The sequence below is a fragment of the Camelus bactrianus genome, chromosome 7 (genome assembly GCF_048773025.1).
Source record: "Camelus bactrianus isolate YW-2024 breed Bactrian camel chromosome 7, ASM4877302v1, whole genome shotgun sequence".
Taxonomy (NCBI): Eukaryota; Metazoa; Chordata; class Mammalia; order Artiodactyla; family Camelidae; genus Camelus; species Camelus bactrianus.
In genome coordinates this window covers 62,537,483-62,562,134 of record NC_133545.1, presented here as the reverse complement: position 1 = coordinate 62,562,134, position 24,652 = coordinate 62,537,483, and the positions used below count along the sequence as shown (strand labels likewise).

Sequence of the window (24,652 nt, the reverse complement as noted above, 5' to 3'; positions counted from 1 at the left end):
TTTACTTGTGACCCAAAGGGAGCTGATAAAAACACAGCTATTTTTAATTAAAATAGCTATTTATTCAGCTTCTTGTCATGCCAAAATGTTTTGTGCATATACCACTATAATTAGCACACCCTCTATAACAGGCAAAATTATACATCAAATTATATTTCATGTTACCTGATTATATAAAAAGCTAAAGTGAAAATGATTTCTCAATTCTTTTTAACATTACTAGTAAACAAGTCAGCAGGAGATATGAATCACAAAATCTTAGTAAATGACACAGGAAAAGCAATAATGTAATTCTCACTTAAATTTAAACTTATAATTTGTTGTGAATATATAAAGACAAACTTTTAAAATGTTGTATTTACTAAGATTCTGGCAAGAGCTTCATGTAACAAGACACAGCATACCAAGCCTGCCACTTAACTTGCTTATGGTAAGTCTCAGCTTCAATATGAAGCTGTTAAAAAAAAAAAAAACCCAAAAAATGAAAACAAAACATCAAAAACCTGCTTTTTACATGCTAAATATCTTGGCAAGTATGCTGTTAAACACAGTATGGAATTTAAGATAGCAAGAATAAGGGGTTAATAAAAAGCTAAACATTACAGCCTAAACAAAATTCATACAAAAAACAAAATAACTATCACTGGTTACATAAAAATTTCCTGACTGGTTAAAATGTAACAGTATAAAACATGCATTTTAGAATCTTTAGCTATCAAGTTCAAAAAGTACCAGTGTCTATTTGAAATGATTCCTCTCCAAAGCCAAAGTGTAGTCAAAATTAGTTCAAATGTTATAACACATTCTAATGCTAAAAAACATTCAGTATTATTGAAGTGGAGGTAAATCCCAGAGCTTTCGGGCATTCTCATGCTGCAAAAGGCTATTTTTCTGGTTCACTCAAAGTAGCATACGAGAGTCCAAGGATGTCACTAAGCTCAGTAAAGGGCAAGACTGCCATACCCAGCTCTGACCTCTCCATGAAGCATGGCTACTGTGTCCACAAAAATAAGATGTGTGAGGATAAAGGCACACTATTCTGCTAGCTAAAGTGATAGCAAACCACCCCCCCACCCCAACCCTAAAAGCTCCTTCCCCAGGTAAATAAAAGTATAAAGTGGAAAAATCAAAATACACTTATCTACAGAGTAAGGATTTTGAAATATCAATGTAATCCCTACTTCAAAAATGTTAACTAGAGTCATCTGTTCATTTCTAATTACATCTTAATGATGTACCCAGGTTCAATTTCTGTTGATTTATCATTAGATACTTCTAGTCAAAAATAATTAACTTTATTCCCAAATATCTTAACCACTAGTATGACTGCAGTATATTATTATCTCCCAGAGTTATTAAGCACTGGAAGAGAAAAAAAGAGATGTTCAAGCAGCAGGCAACAGTTATGGCCCTTTCACACAGCGGCATCTGAGTGGCTACTGAATAGTCCAGGAATAATTCTAAAAACAAGAAAATTCATGCACTTTAGTAAATATGTCATAATTTCACAGTTGCAATTTCCCTAGACATTGCACTTTCTTTAAGTGAATCCTGATTCTTCTTTATGTTATGGTGAGTCAGGACTTGAACAAGTAGCCTTCTTTTTCTTCTTCTTACTGTGTTTCTTATGCTTCTTTTTCTTTTTTGTTTTTTCCTGAAAAGATAGTTCCATGTTAGATGTATCTACATGAAAACCTGCAAATTAAAAACAACTTTACCATGAGTACTTCTAAGCTACTAGTTATTTCAAACAATTCACACAAGCAAGTAAGCTACTGAAAACATTTCCCAAAGTCTTGATAATATAAATATGAGGACCAAGAGAGTGCTTGTCAATTTTCAAAAAGATAAGGGAAAACTCTAAGTCATTAGTACATGAGTGTAGCTGCTAATAAAATTTTTTGTAGAAAATAAATTCTATTGAATTATGGTATAAATTGCTATACTTCATGTTATCTAATTTCTAAAGGTGAAGTGATTGTAGTTACTGCAAAGGAATCATCACATCACAGCAAAACACAATTGTTTGTAAAATGATAGTCTTCAGAGAACGAATACACTAAGCCTGCTACTTTTAAGTAAACAGGAACAGATATGTACTTCTTAGACTGGTAAACCTAATTATTAAATTAACAGCTAACTGGTACAAAATATTGATGTATAGCAGAAAAGTCTTATTTAGCTTAGTAAAACATATGCTTGATTTTTAAAGGAAAATGTCACTGAAGCCTAGTAAAAGTGGTCGAATTGTGACTAGGCAAAGGAAGCTAGAATTTTGCTGAAATCTGACTCTATTTCTGTAAAAGAGACGGCAGAACTTTCAGAAAACAGGTATGCGGGAAGGTGGTATCAATGATACGCTACTTATTGATGTTCAAGAGAAAGTAAAAAGCAAGAAAAGAGAAGATACACGTTAAGGTGGCAAAAGCAAAGCTTCCTATCCATTTCCTCATCTATCAGAACTTTCTGCAGTTCCTCCCACCCCTACCCAAGGCCTCTACCACCACTTTGTGGCTCTAAGCAAATATTTACTGTTCTTTTCATTACAAGTCCAAATACACAGGCACTTTGTTACAGAGTCCAGAATCTCAGGCTGGGGCTTTAAAAAATGTTTTGAGTATAGATTACTTTTTCATAAAAGAACAGTAAACCAGTCTGTTCTTAAAACACTTCTTCCTGGCTTCCATGATGCCTCACTCTGCTGCTTTTCTTCTATCACAAAGACCTCATTTTTTTTGGTAGTTCTTCCTCTGCTCAACCTTCTGGGGCTTTCTTCCCTTCTTTTCCACATGCTCTCCGAGTCACATGCTTTAAATACCACTTTCATATCAAATCTTCATATCCAGCCCTGTGCTCTGAACTCAAGACTGCAGCCCTACCAGACATATCTAAAATTACCATAAAAAATGCTTAATTTTTCTCTCCAAATCCTTTCTTAGCCATCCTAGTAAATGGCATCAGTAATTCATCATTTTAGTTACACCAAATATCTAAGCTATCTGACTCTACTCTTTGCTTTAATTCCACGCTCCACACCTGAAGCACCAAGAAAGTCATTTCATTTTGCTTTTACCTCTCCCTAAGAAAATGCTTTCAAAGGCCATAGCCCACACTTCTGTAAGTGCTCCTAAATTACTTTCCCGTTACGATCCGCATTACTCTTTGATCACCTGTTACATACTTTGTCTAGGTTGGTCTGCTTCTCATTGGATACAACTTCCACTTTCCTTATTCACCTCTTCCTTTTTTCTCCTTTCCTACTTCTCAATCTGTGTAATAGCAGAGCTGGCTTTAGAAATGATCAAAAGAATTGCCTTTGTTAGCAAATCATCTATGTTGTCATAGTCCTGCTTATTTTTTGCTGCAGCCTGTGCTCTGAGAGCCCTTTTCTATTCTGACCAGGTTTGCTGATCTAGAGGGACTCACTGTCAAAGATGGAGGGAATCATCATATTTTACTCTTGTGTTTCCTACTAGAGCTTAAGAAAGTCAAACAAAAGTTTAAGCTTACATTTTTAACAGTAAAATACTGAAATGGAAACAGAGATGTTTGCTACTAGGGTATTCTTTCTTTTACCTGAGCCAATTTAGCTTTCTCCAACCCATTAAATGAAGCTGCTGAACACCACCCTTTCACAATAAATATTCGTTCCCAGTAAATGCAATCATGCTTTACCATGAGTCACTTTGTATTAAACAAAAACAGCTATACTGTTGTCATGTAAAAACTTAAGTGATACTTGCTGTTGTTTTTTCTCGTTCTTCACTGCTTTTCTTCTTTTTTGCTCGTACCTAAAAAGTTAAGATTTATGGAGAAGATAAATACGTAACTTATACTCAAGTCATTTTAAAAAATTCCCTAATATACCTTGCATCTTTAAAATTTTTATGCAAAAAAAATTGTGACAACAAAATAATATTTTAAATGCCTTGTTATATACCTTAAACCCCTGTTATATCAAAATAAGGATTCAATGAAAAACATTTAAAGGAAAGAAAATTAAAAATTTAAATCTCTAGAGGGCTTCGCTTATATTTTCTTTTAGCATCTAAAAACAACAGTGAGGTACAGCTGATAAAAAACATCAGCTCTGAATCCTACCTCTGCTATGTACTACCCTCAGTTTCACTGTCTTTGTAAAATGTAAATAATATCTACCCTCAAGGAGGAGTGCCTGGAATATAGTAGGTGTTCCTCTTAGTCTATGGTGTTCAATAAAGGGTAGATATATATATACACACATACACACACACACTCACATTTATAGCATATTCAGTATAAGTGAACTGATTAAAATCTTTTGAAGTAAAAATTATGACCCCAGTAATATTTCGATATTTAAAGTGTGATACTTTGGATTTAAATCAAATTCAAAGTTGCTAAAGCCATGTGTATTTAACGTTAAATCCAAATGTAACATTTTATATTAAGACAGACATAATTAATACAACAGAATACTAAAGGACAAAAATTGCCTAAATATTGAATTGTGGTTTACCTGTTAGATGACTACATATTATATATATGAAAATGTAACTAACAATAGCACAAATAATAGACTAAAGGAATAGAACATATAAGCGTTAGAGACCATTAGCTTTCAATAGGGGGGCGGTAGCTTTCTCTTGAAAGCACTTAGAAAATTATTGTGTTTGTGGTTATTCTTGTCATCACAGTGACTGAGGGGCAGGGTCAGTCGCTGTGTTGCACCCATATTAGCCAGGCCAAAACAGGGGGTGTTGTCGTGCAACGTCTAGGATAGCCCTGATATATAACTTTTGAACAGCCTGCTTGACATTCATGTAATCAACCCAATTATAATACAGAAACTAAATTTATTAAAATATGAATACAAAGTATTTTGTATAGCATTTTAAGGTTTTTTTCTTTCTTGTAAGGAACATACGTACACTTTAATAAAAGTGACAATTCTTATCTTATGTACAAGAGCATCGACATTTAAATTGTATAGAGTTTTAAGATACAGTTGGCCCCCCATATCCACAGGTTCAGCATCCGTGGATTCAACTGACTGCAGATCAGAAATGTCTGGGGGTGAAAATTCCAAAGAGTTTCAAAAAGCAAAACTTGAAACTGCCACATGCCAGCAACTATTTATACAGAGCATTTACATTGTATTAGGTTATTATATGTATTTTAGAGATGATTTAAAGTATACGGGAGGATGTGCATAGGTTACATGCAAATAATATGCCATTTTACATAAGAGACTTGAGAACCTGCGGATTTTGGTATCCACAGGGGTCCTGGAATAAATCCTCCACAGATGTCAAAGGATGACAGTACAGTGAATGTCCCAGAAGAGCAGTATCATATAAATAGGGGGAAGACTATTTTGTTTCATTCAGAGCTTTACTGAGAACTATCCACCATTTTCGAAAGTGTCACTGAAGACAACACTACTACTATGCAGTTTTTGAAGGGCATACATAAATGCACCCGCTACAGCCTGAATTTTGTTACATCTTAATATTTTGTCTTCTGGTGTTACTATACTCAAGTGCTTATGTAGTGAAATATAATTTTATTAAAATTACATGTTATTATTTCCTTGTGTTCAATTTTTATTTCTGTTAGGGGATAATATAAAAATGTGTATAGGCAGGCTATATTAGCTACAAATTTCATTTAAGGAGGATTACAAAAATACTGTTACAAAATGGGGACAATAACGGCTCTATTTTACAAATGAGGAAATCAAGTCCAACCAGAGAAATACTTCAAAGATGATTAACTTATAGGCCTAAACTTAACTAAGAATGGACTCTAATTCCAATAGAGTACAAAATCTAAGACAAGGCTATTAGAGCTGAAAAGGACTGTATAGATGATCTAACCCTACTCCCTCATTTTAGAGAGGAAAATTGAGGTTATGCCAACATTTCTGCTCTACCTCATCATTTTTCTATTCCTTCAAGAGGAGCTCTAAACAAAAACAAGGGAATGGTGGGTTTTAATATGCTATATATTATACAGTATCTTTCATGTCATCAATTAAAAGAAAATATTAGAATAAAAAGATCTGGATTGGAAAGGTATGTGGAAATATGACTATCAAAATAAAAGCCATATTATTATCTTCTATAAAAATATACAACATGCTAAAATAGCATTTTTTCATATTATATTAGAAAAGTGAGTAAATCAAATATTTATAAAATTAAAAAAAATAATTCATATTAGTGAAATCAAATAAACATCTTAAGGTAAAGAAAATGGATTTGATTATGAACTTACCTCCTCAGTATAATCTGATTCTGACAGAGACTCAGACGATAAAGGTTTATCTTCAAGATACATCTTTCTTTTTTTGCTGAGTCCTTTAATGTCCTGTGAAAAATAAATACATGTATATTGAATCAGAAAGATATAATACTATGACAAACAAATTTTATGTTTTTAAGTCCTATTTTCAAAATTTTCCAATTATCACAAAAATTATTCATATTCATTTTAGAGATGTCTAAAATTGGTGACATTTATCAGGATTTAATTCCTAATTCCAATAAAGCAAAGCTTTTATTAAATAATTTGAAAAGAAATAACTATATCCATTTAGATGTAATATCCTCCTTATTTTTTTTAACTACACATGACAGAATTTTAAAGAGTCGTAAGAAACTATATGGTATTAAGATTCGGGTCCTCTGCAGTCTAACTCTTTTATCCAGTTTCTACTCAGGGTTGGATCAGAAAGGCCTAGTGTTGCAAAAAAGAAAATCAATAGGTAGTTATTTGTAATGATCTAAAAAGATCTCTGCACAGTAGTTCCTTAAGTGTATTTAAAGTGCTAAATTCACATAAAAAACACCACCCTTAATCTCTAAGTAATTAATGATAAGTATACATAATTCTGGGGAAGAAGAGTCGAGGAAGACTGGGAGGAGTACTCAAGGACTTACATATTTTAAGAAATAAAACATTTTGAAAATATCTGAAATAACATAGCAAAATGTTAAAATTTATTAAAGCTGCACAGGGAATACACTGGTTGTCATTTTACTATTTTCGATTTACTTCCTCCCTATGTATGAAGTAGTTCTTAACAATAAAAACAACAAAACTACAAAATGGAAAAAAATTCTCACCACCTAATACTACAAAGAAAAAATGACATAAACCTTTTTATATAGCACGAACCCAATTTTAGGATATAAATAAAACAAGAAAACAAACTAACAGTGATAATCTATGTGTTAGATTATAGGTGATTTAATTTTGTTTTGCAAATGGCTTTATTATTTTGGTAAAAATTTGTAAGAAAATTCATCCAAATCCCACCACAGGGATTTTGGGAAACATCTGTGTGTGTGTGTTATGTACAATTTTACATAAATACTTGCTGTTTGGAACCCGCTTTTCTCACTCAATAGTATCTTTCCATGCCAACTACACCGTCATTTTTGGCCGCCCTTGATACAATTTACTTAACCCATCTCCCTCTGGAGGGCAGGCATATGGGTTCTTTGCTATTAAAAACAAAGTTGAAATAGAGTAAAGGGTATGTGAGGGTAAAAATCTTTATGTAACAATAACAGCTAATTAAAGGCCAAAGTAGCCTTCATCCAAATGATTTTCTCACTCTCCCACAACCCTCACAATTGTTTATTTCATTCATGAATCAAACTTTACCAAAAAGCCTCTTTAATCAAGTTATCAGTCATAACAATCTGAGATTACTAGAATACACTGCATATTTTCTTTAAGAATTGCCTAAACATGTATTTTACCTATTTTTATGTATATGTGAGGTATTTGCTTTCATTAAAGTATTGAAGATCACCAAGTTTTTGTCTTACGTATTCCTAGCTGTTTGTCTTGGTCTGTTCATTATATTTAAACTTTGTTCATGGTTTATTTTTCGTAATCTGTATCTTTTGGCCATTCAGAATTTGAATTAAGTGGTCAAAAATTTGAGTTTTGAGGTATAGGCCCTTCCCACTACAATGTTATATTTACCCTGTCTTTCTCTAGTTGCATTTTCATACGTTTACATCTTTGACTTATTCAGAATTTATCTGGCCTTAAGGAGAATTCAACTTTATATTTCCCAAATGGCTAGTCATTTTGTCCCAAGAAACACTATTTTTATCATATATTAAATTCCACAAATACTTATAAATTTTCACCTGAACTCTACACCGTTTCATTGTTTTCTCTATTCCTGTACCACATATATGGTTTTAATCAAAGCATATGAAAAATGTTTTAACTTCTCGTAGGGCAAGTCATACACAGGAACATTTATTAAATTTTCATGCATCTCTGAATAGATTTGTATAGTTTTCTTCAAATAATCCTGCTCACTTCTTTAAGATATTCCTATATACTTTTTGTTACTATTACAAATGAAATATTTTCTTCCATTATATTTTCTAATTAGGTATTGCATTGCCTAGCACTTTCAGAACAATTTAAAATAAAAATGGAGCTAGAACAATGATCGATATATATGACTTAAAATTAAAACCTTCTAAGATAATAATAGACATCCTACACAAGATTGAGATGCCATAGACCAAAAGATGCTAATCGTGTGTCTGAAAGAAGACTGGCATCCAAAGTATGGAACTCTTTCGTATTAGCAAGATTAAAAAACCAAACAGACAAACAGGCAAAGATCAAGCATAGGCAATTTTCAGAAAATGAAATGTGAATGGCTAATAAGCAAATAAATATCTTCACATGTTAAACTGGCTAAAAGGGAAGTCTCACAGTGTGACAAGTATACATGTAGAATAAGGGTACTGTCATACATTACTAATAGGGGTACAAATTAATAACAAGCACTTTGGTTGAACAAAATGTAGGCAAAGTTAAATGTATGTACCGCCCAGGACCTAGAAATTATAGTTCCAGGTATATCTTAGAAAATTAATGATAACTTAAGGAAAAAGAGAAGTAGGTAACAGATAGCCATTGCAGCACTGTTTGTGTTACTAAAGAATGAAAATAATGTAGATATCCATAAATGGAGAACAAAAATACATACTGTGATGAATTAAAATAAAGGAATATTATAAGCAAAAGAAACAACCTTATCCTTGTAACAACAAGGATAAACATCAACAGCAATGTTGAGTGAAAAAACAAGTTTCGGAAGGAAACACAATGATACCATTTTGAAAATACAAAATATGACTATTTATGAACACATACTTATGTAATAAGAATGTATAAATGCAGAAACAGCTGCCTTTAAGGAAGGAGAGAGTGCCTAGGACTTTCCCCTCCACTGAATAAAATAAGACCTGAAGCAAATATAACAAAATGTACATTACTTGTTAATTCTAATTGGTATGTATATGGGTATTTGTGTATTATATTATTTATTATGTGTGTCTATATGTGTACCTTATATTATTTTGAAAAGTACTTCAACATCAGAGTACAGTTGTTTTAATATTTCATGTTTATATACTACCAGTTTTTAGTTTCACAAATTTTTTAAAAACATGAAAGTAATCACTTGTTCTTATTTTATAATGGCTCTGAAAATCATAAATTTCTGTTGAAATTATATTATACCCTTTTGGCAACTATTAAAATAATCACATGATTTCTTTCCTTTGACTAGTTAATATGACAATTTATTTCAATAAATTTCTTATCCCTGGATACTTGGAATTAAACCAATGTGGTCAATATGGTTTCTTTTTTTAGTGTGTTAATAGAGTTTTATTTGCAAACTTGTTAAAAAAAAAAAAACCACTTCTAGGTATACACGTAGGAGAAATGAAAACCTATGTCCACACAGAAACATGCATATTTACAGAAGCATTATTCATATTAGCCAAAAGATACAAACAACTCAAATGTCCATCAACGAATGAATGGATAAACAAATTGTGGTATACACATTCAATGGAATACTACATGCATTTGTAAAAAGGCATGAAATGTTGATACATGCTACAACTTGGATGAACCTCGAAAACATTACACTAAGTGAAAGAAGACAGACACAAAAGGTTGCATATAGCATGACAGCTTTTATATGATATATCCAGGGGGCTGGGGGACATAGCTCAGTGGTAGAGTGCATGCTTGGTGTGTATGAGGTCCTGGGTTCAATCCCCAGTGCCTCCGTTAAGGGAAAATAAAATAAAATAAATTTATATGATATATGCAGAACACACAAAGCCATAGAGACATAAAACAGATTAGAGGCTACCAGGGAATGGCAAGAAGGGAACTAATTACTCAGTGGATATGAGTTGTTTTTAATGAGATGATGAAAAAGTTTTGAAACTAGAGCGGTGATTAATGCCTAACACTGTACATACACTAAATACCACCAAATTGTAATTTAAAAACGGTTAACAGCATATTATGTGAATTTCACCTTAATTTTTAAGAAATGATATAAAAAGACAATAAAATATAGTGATACTGGTCTTCAGTTTCCTTTTATTAGTATTTTGCTTTCTTTAGGCTTTTCTTCATTTTTCATAATCAGGAAGATTTTTAAATGTAAATCAAGAACTTAGGTAGGGTTAAATTTAGCATTAAGCAAAGAAAAGCTATAAATAAAGATTAAAACATCTACTTAGAGTAGAAAAAAGATTTTTCAAAATTATCTATGTATGCTCAGTGTGAAACAGAAGTCTGTGTTTTTTAATTAAAAGGACGTTCTTTAAAATGACTTGAGGAAACAAGGGAAATGTTTAAAATCTTCATTATGTTGAATTTTAATCTGAGATAATCCATTAATCTACACAAATTGAAATTCTCTGCAGAAATACTCTTCTTGTCTTTTACCCTCAATAATGAATACAATAAATAATATCCTTAAATCAACAGGAAATCCCATAAAAGCAAAAGAAATCTCTTAAGTTAAAAAGGGGAATACCTCATTAATTTCTCAAAGTAATTCTTGAAGTAAATTAAGTATCTTAGGGCATTGTATAGTATAAATTACCTTTTCTTTCTCAGTTGCATCCTTTGACTTCTTTTTCTTTTTCAAACTATCCTAAAAAACAAATATGTATCACTTTTAAATTTGAAAGATACAGCATTATAGCACAAGGACAAAAATACCAAAACGGAGATTTACTCTATGACTGATAAAAATTTACTTCGTATCAGAATTTTATTCTGAAAATAAAGGAGAAATATATGTTGTGTATATTCGTGCTTGTAAAGAAATGACACTTCATTTGTCTGGCTGTATGTCAAATCTATCTACATCTAAAATGACAGATATTGTCTGCATAACCACATGGTTTATTTTAGAATAAGACTTTATGCTATTGCTTATTTTTGCCTATAGCGGTCATATGCACTGGAGTTCTAATTTACACTGCGCAGACATCAATCTGATTTCCCTACTCTCCTTACAAGGTGGGGAGGCAAGAATTTCTGCTTTTGAATCTCTCAGTTCTAGCTGTCAACCTCTCTGAGCCCTTCCCTCACCATAAAGTGGGATAAACAAATAACTACTTCGCTGAGTTTTTGAGAGGACTGTTAGTAAGTCAAGTGTTTGGAACTGGGCCTAATACATAGTGGGCATTCAATAAATGTTAGCTATCAGGATCACTAGACTGGTTCTTCTCCTTTGAGACAGAGAAAACCAACATTTACCGAATATTTTCTAGACACCAGGCATTTTATCAGAAGAAATCTCAGTAGGGCAAGTAGCATCTGCCATAAAATCATATAGTTCTTTGTTCTCCTGGAACCCCAGGACAGCGCTTGTCAAATTGTGGCCCATGGACACCATGCATCAGAATCACAGAGAACATCTGTTAAAAAAATCTACTTTTGAGCCTAATCAGACTCATTAAATCAGATTCTGGAGATGGGTCCTAGGAATCTACATTTTCACTGTAACCTGCATGTATTTCTTATTCCCACTAATGTTTGAAAGTTAACTGCACCTGACAATTCTGGATAGTACAGAACAGATTTAGGTACAGTAGAGCAGAAAGGACACTGGATCAGATATTAGAAGACAGATTCAACTTCCAATTCTAATACTAGCTATATGAATTTAAGTAAGATATTTTTTCTCTGAACTCCCAATTATTTATGAAAATGGGAAAAATAATGTCTGCTATGCTATATCATAAAGCTGTCATAAAAATGATGAGACATGGAGAGACCTGTATGTGAAAGGATTTAGAGAACAATTAAGTGCTATATGTACAATATTATCAAATACATCAATGAAGTGGCACAGAGCATCCAAGTACAAAAACAGTATCTCACTTCTAAATCAAGAGCAATTTAAGATAGAAAGAACTAAAAGAAAAACCTAATTAAATGTCTGCTATCCAAAATGTTACTCATCTAAATAATTTTACCTTACTGTCTGATTCAGTTTCTGACATGGAGCTTTCAGAAGATTTATGTGAACGGCTCTTCCTTTTCTTTTTCCTTTTTCCTTGTTTCTTATCCTATATAAAAGATTTAAAAAAACATTTGCTTTCTGTTACAAAAATGTAACAATGCATTTTATTTACATCAAAACTTTATCAATGAACAAAACTTAATGAAAGGACCAGTTTCTAAATATGTATGTTTTACTTAATTAATATTTTAAATGTAATTTACATCACTTTGATTTATAAAAAAAGTTAATTCATTTGAGTTAAATGTAATTCTTATATAAAGGAGCATTTTAGATTTTTAAATCCATTTCTTCTACCAATATTTTTAAATGAACAAGACAAATTTAGGAATCTAAAAAATACACATAACCAATATTTAAATATCTGGTTATTTATTCATGTCAGTGCTCTCAGTTATGGATAATTAATCAAGACTTGGAAGTAAACATTTCTAACAGATATTTCACAATGGGTTTCCTCTTCTCATTAAAGATATCAGAGACATATTAGTTCATGAATCACTACAGGCAAACATTACCTCATCTTCAGAATCCGAAGAACTGCTGGAAGAATCAGAGCTTGATGAAGAAGAAGATGAATACTTGACCAAGCACAAAACAATGAAAGCTTGTGAGATGCAGGAATTTTTTTCTTTTACTAAGTCTCTCAAATGCTTAAAGAAACCAATCTAGTGTCTGAGAAACAGATGCCATATTTCTAACACTTAAATATTAAAATGTCAAATCTCACATCGTCTCATACATACAAACACAAAAAGCACAACAAAGTAACAACAGATGTGGCACAGTAGTCAATTTTCCCTCTTTATTAGTAATAAAGGAGTTACCAGGTTATAAGGAGGGTGGCACCTTTCTTTTATCACTAACAGAACAAAACCACCCATAACTACCAAAGGACCCCAGGCTCCTTGACTCATCTAGAGTTAGCATTCAGGTTATACAAATTAGTCTCACTTTTTTTGTAGGCTCTTGATTGCAACATTTAGAAAAATGGAAAACTTTTGCTCACCCTACCAGATTTCTTCTTTTCTTTTTTCTTTCTCTAAAAGCAAACACATAAAAGCACAAATCCAATTAAGGTCGTATTTTCAAATGTATCCACTAATAGTGCACACCATTACTATGAAAACCCAACTGTGAGATTAAGAACAGCAATAAACTAAAAATGGCATTACCTGTCTTTTTTTGGATGAACTCTCACTTCCACTTAATAATTTCTCCCTGTGTTTTTCTAGTTCTTTCTTCCAGTTCTGCAGAAAAGTTATAAACACCATCAGAGGCTATCCATCCCCTTCTAGTACATCTAAATATACAGAGACAGCCACTGCTGCCTTCCCTTCCATCCTCTACCACGTCTCACCCATCCCAGCCTCTAATCACAGTCAAAATGCAGATGCCAGAATCCTTTACCCTGTCACCAAAGAAGCCTCTCCTAGCTCCTTTCGAAGAGAATATTAAAGGGTAGGAGTTCTTCACTGTATAACGAAAGGAAGAGTAGGTATTATTATTGAGTCTGAGAACTTTTTTCTTTTTAACAACTGTCTCTCCAGACAGTAAAAGTTGAATTACTCCATACTGTGGCTGAAATACCACATACATGTTTGCAATCAAAACAAGCAATCATTACCATGGACATTCCAGGATAAGACAGGGGCTTGGGGACGAAGGGAGAAAAGGGAAGACTCTAACACTGAGGAACCTTAAGATAATTTAAATTATTATAAGATGGCTTTTCTCTATTTCTTTTTTAAGAAATCAAATATTTATATACAAACCTGTTCTCAATGTAACAAAAACACTTCCAAAATACAGAGCCCCTTTAAACCTAAAGAGCTTGGCCCAAATCTGTGGTTTATTAAAAAATGATTTCATTTTTCTTATTATAAGAAAAAAATTAGTCTTTTTTTTTAAAGGCACAATTTACAAACCTCATTCATTTTTTCTTCAAATTCAGCCAATGCCTTGGAGCCTTTCTTTTTCTTTTCTAGTTGTTCTTTCACTTCTTCCCTTAAAAAGTAGAATGTACAAATTTTCAAGCAACTCAAATTGGAGATGGAGGCTTTACAAACAAGACAACAAAAATTTCATAAATAAATTTTTCTTAAATATCCTAATAAACTCCCATACCAGTTCCAGCGTTTACATTTAACATTTCTTTGTTCATATCCTTGTAAATCAATTAAATAAAGCCTATTAGCTAACACTAGTCACTCCTCTTCTAAAAATGGATTATAAAAACCAATACACCAAACATTTGAGTTCTTCCATATAACAGGTACTGCTTTAAATACATCTTCCTTTAATCTTCACAACAATCCTATGAGAAAAGGTAGTATTTTTACCCCCATTTTAGGGCTTAAGAAGCTGAAGCTTGGAGAAGGTAAGAGATCTAAGATCACAAAGCTAGGAGTTTCAGTGTTAGGGTGAGTTAAGGTCTGTCTGACTGAGTTACTACAGTCTCTTACTAAGTCACCCATTTTATAGTGTACTTGCTTACAAGAAACACTGGCCCTGGCTGGATTCTGGTATCACCGCTTGGTAACAGTGGCTCACTGTGCCTGTCTATACAAACGCTATAGATTTTATGGACACCTGCATTCCTTCTGGAACTCTGGAATTCTGCCATCGGACAGGAAGAATCTGATCAGTCCCCAATAAAAAACACCTGGACACACTGAATCACTAATGAACTCCCCTGGCTGGCAACATCTCACACGTGTTATCACAACTCACTGCTAAGGGAATTAAATGCATCCTGTGTGACTCTGCAGAAGTAGCCTTGGAAGCCTGCACCCAGTCTCCCCTGGACCTTGCCCCAAGCACCCTTTTCCTCTGCTGACTGCGGCTGCTATCCTCTCACTGTAGGCAGTCTTGCCCATGAGTACAACTCTCTGTGAATCCTAGTGAATTACCCAACCTGAGAGTTGTCTTGGGGACCTCTGACCACACGTCATACACTTGCTTAAGCACTTCCCCTTTAAAGTGCATCCCTTCTCCTCAATTTCAAAGATAAAGTGTACTTTGTTTTGGGATAATTTATTTTCTGGTATGCTGCAACAGTAAACAATAGCACTTATGAACATTCGAAGAGGGAGACACAGCTGACTTCCTAGCTAACTCAAAGGAAGAATTCTGTTATGTGTAAACAACACAATTTGCAGCTAAGTTGCCCAGCTCTCAGGGGCCCTTAGGAGGAGTCCAAAGCTAACAACTCTGAAGCTTGTCTTACGTTACGTCAGGAGTATAGGTGTTTAATAACAAGACATACTAAAAAATAATGTCAGTGCTCTGGTGCTTTATTTACAAAACATCAGAGCCATTCAACAAGGGCAAAACAAAACAAACAATTTCAAACAAAAATGTTATAATGGGAAATTCTAACTCACTGAAAAGCCAGCAGATAAAACTGGAAACAAGGCCTAACATTATCTTTCTCAACACCTAGTTACATCTCAGGGAGGGGTGAAATTATTCAAACCTACCATTTAAATAGCTTAGAACACTGCACGGTTAAGGTCTCTTTTAGGAGGTGTGTTTGGTATAAAAGGCTCCCTGGCAGAGCTTTAGCTATGCTGGGTAGTGCGTTCTCTAACGTTTGCTTTACACTCACGCATGTGCTTTATACATTCAACAGAAAAGCACATATCAGATACCACTTCGAAAAATTATGTATCTACCAACTGCCTGGCAATCAATAAAAGTTGTAACAATAACCTTCAAAAAGTTTATGAAAACCATATAAATAGGTAAATCGTTTCACAAATACCAGGTAGGCCTTGGTCGATTCAGATAATCTTGGATTGTTGGACCTGAAGACTGGATAGGACCCCTTGATCTCGCCATTGCTATTGGATTCATATAGGCCTTGAGGAAAAAACAAAATTAACTCCAATAAAATAACCATTAAAACTGCAAAAGTTCATTTGCTTACTCATCAATCAATCTTTATTATAAATGTGTACTATGTCTAAGCATGAATAATCTGATTAGTCAACTTTTCACTACAAAAAATAAATTCAATGTTCCATTAAGCCTCAAAAATTTGGGATATGAGTAATACCACTATTTCACAGAAAATGTTTTTACCAGAGATTTGATGAATAGTGATACCTCTTTTCTATTGTAAGATAGCTTTATAGTGCTTCCTCCCAAAGCCCAATAAAGCTGAGGGTAGTAATACTAAGCTCAATGGTAAACAAAAAAGCTCAGTTTCAAAGAAGTTAAAGAAGACCTAACTCTAAATTCATTGCTTACTGCACCAAATCTTCTGTTTCAGGAAATACAGTGCCATGTTGATAGCAAATTTACATGCAAACTGTTAACATCAAAAATTAAATTATGCACAGGCAACAAAAGAAATCATAGATAAACAAGACCGTCAAAATTAAAAACATTTGTGCATCAAAAACACTATCAAAAGAGTGAGAAGACAATCCACAAGAGACCACCACCAAAAAACCAAAATAACACCAAAAAATAAATAAAGAAAGAAAGAAAAGACAACCCACATAGTGGAAGAAAATATTTGCAAATCACATACCTGATACAGGATTAATATCCACAGTGCATAAAGAAACCCTACAGTTTGACAACAAAAAACCCAAACAACCCAATTCAAAAATGCACAAAGGACTTAAACGGACATGTCTCCAAAAAAGATACACAAATGTCCAATATGCATGTAAAAGAATGTTCAATGTCACAAGTCATTATGGAAATGCAAATCAAAACGAGATGCCACCTCATACCCATTAGAACAGTTACTATCAAAAAACAAAATAACAAGCATCATTAAGGATGTGGAGAAACTGGGACTCTTACACATTGCTGGTCAGAATTAAAAATGGTGCAGTTGTTTTGAAAAAGTTTGATGATTCCTCAAAAGGTTAAAGACAGAACTGCCAGATTATCCAAAAATCACACCTCTAACTAGAATTGAAAAAGAACTGAAAGCAGAGGCTCAAACAGATACGTGTATACCCATGTACACAGCAGCAGTAGTCACAACAGCCAAAAGGTGGAAACAACCCAAATGTCCCATCTGTGGATGAGTGGATAAAGAAAATGTGATATATAATACAGTGCAATATCATTCAGCTTTAGAAAGGAATAAAACTCTGATACATGCTACAACACACATGAACTCTGGAAGCATACTAAGTAAAACAAGCCAGATATCAAAGGGCAAATACTGTATGATTCAACTTATGTGAGGAACCTGCAATAAGTACATTCATAGAGACAGAAAACAGAGTTTACCAGGGGCTGGAAGTTATTGCGTAATGCGTACAGAGCTTCTTGTTTGGGATGATGAAAAAGTTCTGTAAATGGATAGGGGTGATAGTTGTACAACACTGTAAATGTACTTAGTGCCACTGAACTATACACTTAAAAATGGTTCAAACAGTGAAATTTTATGTTATGTTTATTTCCACATAATAAAGAGACCACAAAAATTATATTAAGCTGTGTATACTAGACTTACTATAGCAGAAAAACACATTTTTTAGACACTTTTTCTAAAAACATATTGAGACAACATAAAGTAGGTTTCTTTGTTAATGATAGTGTCTAGCAAAGAGGTGTTATTTTATTAGAATTCACTTTGAAAAAGATATTAAAAAATCTGGTCTTTAATTCAGTTTCAACCCCTTGATCCTCACATTCAGTTTTCCAAATTAAATTTAAGTCATTTATAAAAACTCTTCCACTTTTTAAATAAAAAGAATTTTGGTTTAAAATGACTATTACCAAGGTTAATTTTAAGGCCTTAAACCAAATAACATAACATTCCAAAAGAAGAGTACAATGTATCTGCTGCATTTTATTTAACAAAATCTGTAAAAGTGACAAAAATCCCCACCTTTATAACAAATGTTTCCAGATTTCTCCAGCAGAGTAAACAATATAAAACCACTATAAACAACACACTGAGAACTATCTGCATTCAATTGGATACTGCCTAATTACGTGAGATGAAAAAGTTAAACCTTTAATATAACTTTCTTACAGGCAGGAATTAATGCTAGAGCGCCTAAGGTTAGAGACATTCACAGAATCAGGGCTACATGTGGATATCAAATGCAACTCTGAAGACAGAGGAATATAGTAATTTTTTTATATCAAGTGTTATGACCTTAAATATTTCATTCCTTTATTTCATGCTTTTGCTGAGAATTTCAGTCAGTTCATGCGGAAATGACAACCAACAGAGACCACAATGGAGCAGTTGTTGGTCCAATGAATGACAATAACAACCATAATAACCAAAAGCAAGTACAATGTGCAAGCTAAGATCCTTACTTTTAAAACAGGAGTGTAATATCTGTCACCTTCTCACTTCTTTGGTATCATGTCATAACTTTAGCAGTACTTAATGGTAAAATATTTTAAGTTTAAAATAGTAAAAACTTAATTTCCAAAGCTATAAATATATACAAGGATGCTCAAAACTATATTACTAAAATAGGAAAAATGGAAAACACTCAAATAGCCATCAAATTGAGATTCATTAAATACACTGAGGTATACTCTCAAAATGAAATACTATGTAGCCATTGAAAAGAACAAGGTAGATCTATAATTACTGACATGGAAAGATGTCCAAGATTTCTCAGGTGAAAAGCAAAAGCAAGTTGCCAAGAAACAGATGCCATTTTAATAAATGGCTAAAAATTAAAAAAAAATTCTAGATGCATGTGCAACAAAATGTAAAGACAGTTGTCAGTTTTTAATCATTTCATACACTGGACAAAATTTTAAAAAGTAACTCACAGATGGCCAACAGGCATATGAAAAGATGCTCAATATCGCTAATTACTAGAGAAATGCAAATCAAAACCATCACCTCGCACCAGTCAGAAATGCCATCATTAACAAGTCCATAAATGATAAATGCTGGAGAGGGTGTGGAAAAAAAAGAACCCCTCTACACCGTTGGTGGGAATGTAAACTGGTATAGCCACTATGGAGGACAATATGGAGGCTCCTTAAAAAACAAAAAATAGTTAACAAAATGATCCAGCAATTCTACTCCTGGGCACATATCTGGAGAAAACGAATTCAAAAAGATACATGCACTGCAATGTTCACAGCAACACTATAATAGCTAAGGCATGAAAGCAACCTAAATGTCCAACGACAGATGAATGGATTAAGATGTGGTGTATACACACAATGTGGTATTACTCAGTCATAAAAGAGAAGGAAATACTGCCATTTGCAGCAACATGGATGGACCTAGAGATGATCATATTAAGTGAAGTAAGTCAGACAGAAAAAGACAAATATCATATGGTATCACTTATATGTGGAATCAAAAAAAAAAAAAAAACTTATTTACAAACCAGAAACAGACTCACAGACATAGAAAACAAACTATAGTTACCAAAGAGGAAAGGGGTGGGGGAGAGAGATAATTAGGAGCTTGGGATTAACACATCCACACTAGTATATACAAAATAAACAATAAGGATTTACTGTACAGCACAGGGAACTATATTCAGTATCTTGTAATAACTTATAATGGAAAAGAACCTGAAAAAGAATATATATGTATATGTACAACCGAATCACTTTGTTGTACACCTGAAACAAACACAACCTTGTAAATCTACTATATTTCAATTAAAAAACCCCAAAACCCAAACAAAAAACCAAATAAATTACTCATTACCTTTATAAAACAAAAATACTACACGCAAACAAGTTTATACTGTACGGCGTGGGGAAATACATTCAAGGTCTCGTAGTAGCTCACAGTGAAAAATAGGAGTATGAATGTACATATGTTCATGTATGACTGAAAAATTGTGCTGTACACCAGAAATTGACACAACATTGTAAACTGACTGTAACTCAATAAAAAAAGAAAGAAAATACTACATGCAAACATTACCATAACATTAATAGTAAACAAAATGAAAAAAAATTCAACCACAATACTGCCACTCTAATTTAGAGAGCTGAATTGTCTTCACATAAAAATTCAGATAGTAGAGCAGTAATTTTTCATTCTAATTTAAAAAAAAACTCTAAACACTACATTTACCATGTTTTACAGTCTTTAAATTTCTGAGCATATATCTTAAAAGTACATTAATATTTTTGTGTTTTAATGTCTACTGTGAAACTGCATTCCCAATGTCATACCAACTCATCGCTTACTTTTCAGAGGAAAATGAAATAAAGTAGTATATTCGCATGCTAAGGACTATTAATTATAGACAAGTTATGGTACAATTACATGAGCTATCACTTAATATGAAATAAGGCTTAACTTTCAAGCTTTTGACCATAAATACTATCTTCAGTCTGCTTAAGTACACTCCAAATATCTCCATTTATTTCAATTATAATGGCAATATTTATGAAGTGCATCTTACAGGCTCCTTGCAAAACACCTGATTATGACTCTGCTCATAATCATTAAGCAACAGTACTCCTTTTTTACTATGCACAAAAGAAAGGTTTTAAAAACAGAAAAACTGTTTCACAAAGGTTAAAAAAGCTCTTTCATTTATTTTGCATAGGTATGAAAAATAACGCTCCTAACATTAAGGCATGGGTGGTTGGGCATCGATCAAAATAAAGAAATTGTGCAATTTCTTAAAATGTCTATGACTTAATCCTTTAAATACTGTGACCTTTTAAATCACTCATATTCACATGTAACTAGAATTGTCTGTGGCTCCAATTTGCTGCACTGGATAACAGAAAAGGATTTGTTTTGAAACTCAGGACAGCAATTTCAGCTCAAGGGAATATATAAGTGGGCAGCTAGGAAAAGAGCAATGCAGCGAAGCGAAGCACAAAATGTGCAGAACTTCATCTGTTACTTTGATTGCCTATTTTTATCTAGAGGATATATCTGTTTCAGTAACAGAAAAGAACACGAAGGAAACTTCTGGGAAACAGTGGGCACAAAGGGTGGCTAGCACGAATTTAAGAGCCTTTTACAAATCTCAAGAATTAAAATGTTCAGTGAAAAAACAAAACAACACAAAACTGTTAAAGAACGTACAATACCAAGGGTGAACCCAAATGTAAACTGAGGCCTTCAGGTGAAAATGATGTGTCAGTGTAGGCTCATCAGCTGTAACAAACATACGGCTCAGGTGTGGGGGTTGAAAGCAGGGGAGGCTGAGCATGTCTCTGAGCAGGGAGCATGAGAAACTCTCTGTCCTTTCTGCTCAATTTCATTGTGAAACCAAAACAGCTCTAAAGAGTAAAGCCTATTTTTAAAAAAAAAACCCTTCAACCTTAAGTTTATGGCTTTTTAGAAAGCAATTCTGTCATCTCTAAAACTATGAATTTTATCTTTTTGTAAAAAAGAAAAAATGCCATTACTTTCAGAAGCAAATGTTCATTTTATTTAAAATTAAGAGTTACGATATACTGAACTAAGTATCAGATGACCCAAATTTTGGGGGTTATTTTGGTTCCAGTTTAAACAGTTCCATCTCCTCCTCCATTGCAAGGAGACTGAATTAGTCAATCTCTGTCTTCTACCTCTCAATTTCCTGGTTTCCTTTCCACAACCTTTCAAGAGCATATAAAATGCTACCACAACACCCTGTGCTAAGACAAGATACCAAGTAATAAGTAGAGCCCAAAGTTATTATCAATATGCTCTAGTAAATGAAGCTAATTTGAAGTTTTTCAAATGCTTTAAAAGGATGTGTAGACCAACACCTTTTGCCGGTAAAACAAAACATCTTAGGTTTCTGCATGAAAACTGTACCCAAGGTTTGGTGATTTATAAACCCTTAAGACCTAAGGTCATTAAAGAGCCAAAACACTCAACACCTGAAACTTAAGGATGTTCCAGGAGAACACCATACCAACTCTTTGACAATCAGGATACCACAAGGTCTGACCTACAGCCAGGAAAGCAGAAAAGAACATTCCTCAACCTTGTAATCAAAGTTCACCACTGTGGTTCCTAGGCATCTTTAATTTTAAAGACTATATAAAGTTAAAATAAACGTTTTGAAGATAGGAAATACTTCATAAAAGTAAAGCTCTTTTAGCACTTCACCCCCCCACCCCAAACCCGCAAAGGAAATGATCGCTTAATTTAAAAAAAGCTAGTTCATTAAATTTAGTACATTAGCTTCAACCGCATTTACTTTTTTCATTTTCCTGCTCAGTGATTTAAAATTCTATCATAGCCAAGGCTAGAAACTGTAAAGCTGCAACCTAAATTTATTGCTAATCCCGTAAGTTTATGGCCCATCCAATCTGATTCATAACCTGGGCTTTCCAAACCATGCTAGTAGTCATCTAGATCTTCCTCCTATCTTTGCCTGTCAAAATGCCCTCAGAACCTCAAATTTCTATCAGATATGATTTCTTATTCCTTCTGCCATTAGTTACTTCTGTATCACTTTTATCTTATTAACTAGAATAATAACTTTCAAGCACTCGCCCGGCCACCTTGCCTTTTGTAGTCTCAACTATTCTGCAAAGTTACGGACAACACTGATCCCCTTTTAGAGATAAAGAAACAGAGGCTTAAAGAAGAAAAGTAACTTATCCTAGGTCACTCAACTCCCAAAGGACCCAAACTGACATTCTAGTCTGTACCTGACTGCAGTCAACGATTATCAGGCCATTCATTCCTTCACAGGGCCCACCAGGTACCAGGCAGTGCTGGGCGCTGGGGCACGAAGCCAAATGCTTCCATTCTGGTTCTCAAACGGGAGCCCGCCTGCCGCTACAACTGGGCGCGCTGCAGGCCCCCGGGTGCAGGGGCTGCGCCGGAGGCCTCAGCGCCTCCATCCCACCCGAGTGAGCACGGGAGGGGCGCGGAGCTAGAGGACGATCCCCATAGGGGGTGAGAGGAGCTCAGACTTTGGACTTATTTACAGCAGGGGACTCGAGCCCTTGCGGCTCTGGAAACTGGGCACCGCTGGCCCGAGTGTGGGAGGGAAGGATGCCAGAGAGCACTGCCAGAGAGTGCGCCAGTGAGAGGGGGTGTAGAGAAAACAGGAGAGAAGAGGAAAGAGAGTGTGGGGTCTCGAAGGCGCCAACTGCGTGCGCGGCGCACGCGCGTATGGGGCCGACGCGGGGTGGGGTGGGGTGGGGGGGCTGCTGGGTTTCCAGGCTCGAGGTCCGAGCGCCGCCGCTGACCCTCAGGCCCCGCCGAGAAGAGCGAGGGATCCCGTTCTCCTGCTGCCCAGCCCCGCGTCACCCCACTGCTTTCCCCACTTGGTACTCACCACCCGGTTGTCCCGTTTCCCCATGGTGCCGGACTGAGCGCACACACGGTCAGCCACGGAGGGAGCCGAGGCCAGAGAGGCTGTGGAATGGGCCCGCCGCAGGTCCTTCTGCCAACTCCCCACCACATCCAGAGAGCGGCGCCGCGCGGCCCCGGCGCCTGCGCCCGGCCACAGCGCCACCTACCGTCGCGGAGGAGAGGCGGGTGCCCGGGATCACCTGCACTTCCCTGGGGTTGCCTGGAGATTCCTATTCTTTAACACCCACCTAGTACTGTAGCAGGCTCGCCAAGGCAGCTCACTTCCGTTGGCCTTGGATTGTTTTGCTCTCTTCCATTCCCGATGCACTTTGGGTAGATGCTTTAGGAGTTTCTAGAGACTCTTAAGATTGTGAATAAGGACAGCTGTAGCATCTCAGGAGCTGCTTCGTCTCACTCTGGTCTAGTATGCATGTGGTCGTACAAAAACAATCTCCCTCTTTAAAATCCTTCGATGGTTTAAAACTCCTTTATATGGTATATTAAGCCCTTCTGGATCTCACCTCGGGGCTCCTTTACCTCCATTCCCCTTCACCTTGCTAATTGTTTTCAAACAGTAAGTCATGGCCTATTAATGGGGTTCTGAAATCAATTTAGTGGCTTGCCAGCAGTTACTTTCAAAGTGTGGAGGAAATAAAAAAGAAAACATGTATGCGGCACAGAGCATCATTTTAATGTGAAATTTAAGCTTCCAATATATGTAATAGGTGTCTTCGTGTGTTTATGTGTGCACCAGGTCATGCTGTTATGTTTTTTTCTATAGGTTATGATCCAAATGTTTGAAAGCCATTGTTCCAGGAGTGGCCTTACCAATCTTCCAGCCCTTTCCTGTGTGCTCTTTCCTAATTGCACACCACTGCACACACAAAGTGTTTCTCCTTGAATGACTGGCCAGCATCAACTTTTGGTGCCACTCAGGCATCATTTCCAATGTGAAACCTTTGTTCCTCCCCAGATTATCAGCAACTGGCTACACAAACCTTTTTCACAGTCTCAGTCTGTAAGCTTCAGGAAGGACTGCC

The 24,652-nt window shown here is 34.9% G+C and overlaps 1 protein-coding gene and 1 non-coding gene across 2 annotated transcripts; one reads left to right on the top strand and one right to left on the bottom strand.

Annotated features, from left to right (window-relative positions):
* Positions 1–40: 40 nt before the first annotated feature.
* Positions 41–23,753, bottom strand: FAM133B (family with sequence similarity 133 member B). Its single transcript, XM_010972729.3, has 11 exons — positions 23,596–23,753; positions 16,140–16,237; positions 14,302–14,380; positions 13,549–13,623; positions 13,383–13,415; positions 12,892–12,954; positions 12,327–12,419; positions 10,943–10,993; positions 6,259–6,351; positions 3,744–3,791; positions 41–1,654 (listed from the first exon to the last, which is right to left on the bottom strand). Exons 1-11 carry the CDS (start codon positions 23,617–23,619, stop codon positions 1,568–1,570), a joined length of 744 nt encoding a protein of 247 aa, XP_010971031.1. The 5' UTR covers positions 23,620–23,753; the 3' UTR covers positions 41–1,567.
* Positions 10,039–10,110, top strand: TRNAT-GGU (transfer RNA threonine (anticodon GGU)). The gene has a single exon. It is a non-coding gene; the product is annotated as a tRNA-Thr (tRNA).
* Positions 23,754–24,652: the final 899 nt, after the last annotated feature.

Excerpts from the sequence above, each read along its gene's own strand:
- FAM133B (XM_010972729.3), bottom strand. The coding sequence starts at position 23,619 with ATGGGGAAACGGGACAACCGGGTG. Across the intron at positions 13,624-14,301 it reads TTGAAGAAAAAATGAATGAG|AACTGGAAGAAAGAACTAGA; the intron begins GTTTGTAAATTG and ends ACTTTTCTGCAG. Across the intron at positions 12,955-13,382 it reads AAAAGAAGAAATCTGGTAGG|TATTCATCTTCTTCTTCATC; the intron begins GTGAGCAAAAGT and ends TGCTTGGTCAAG.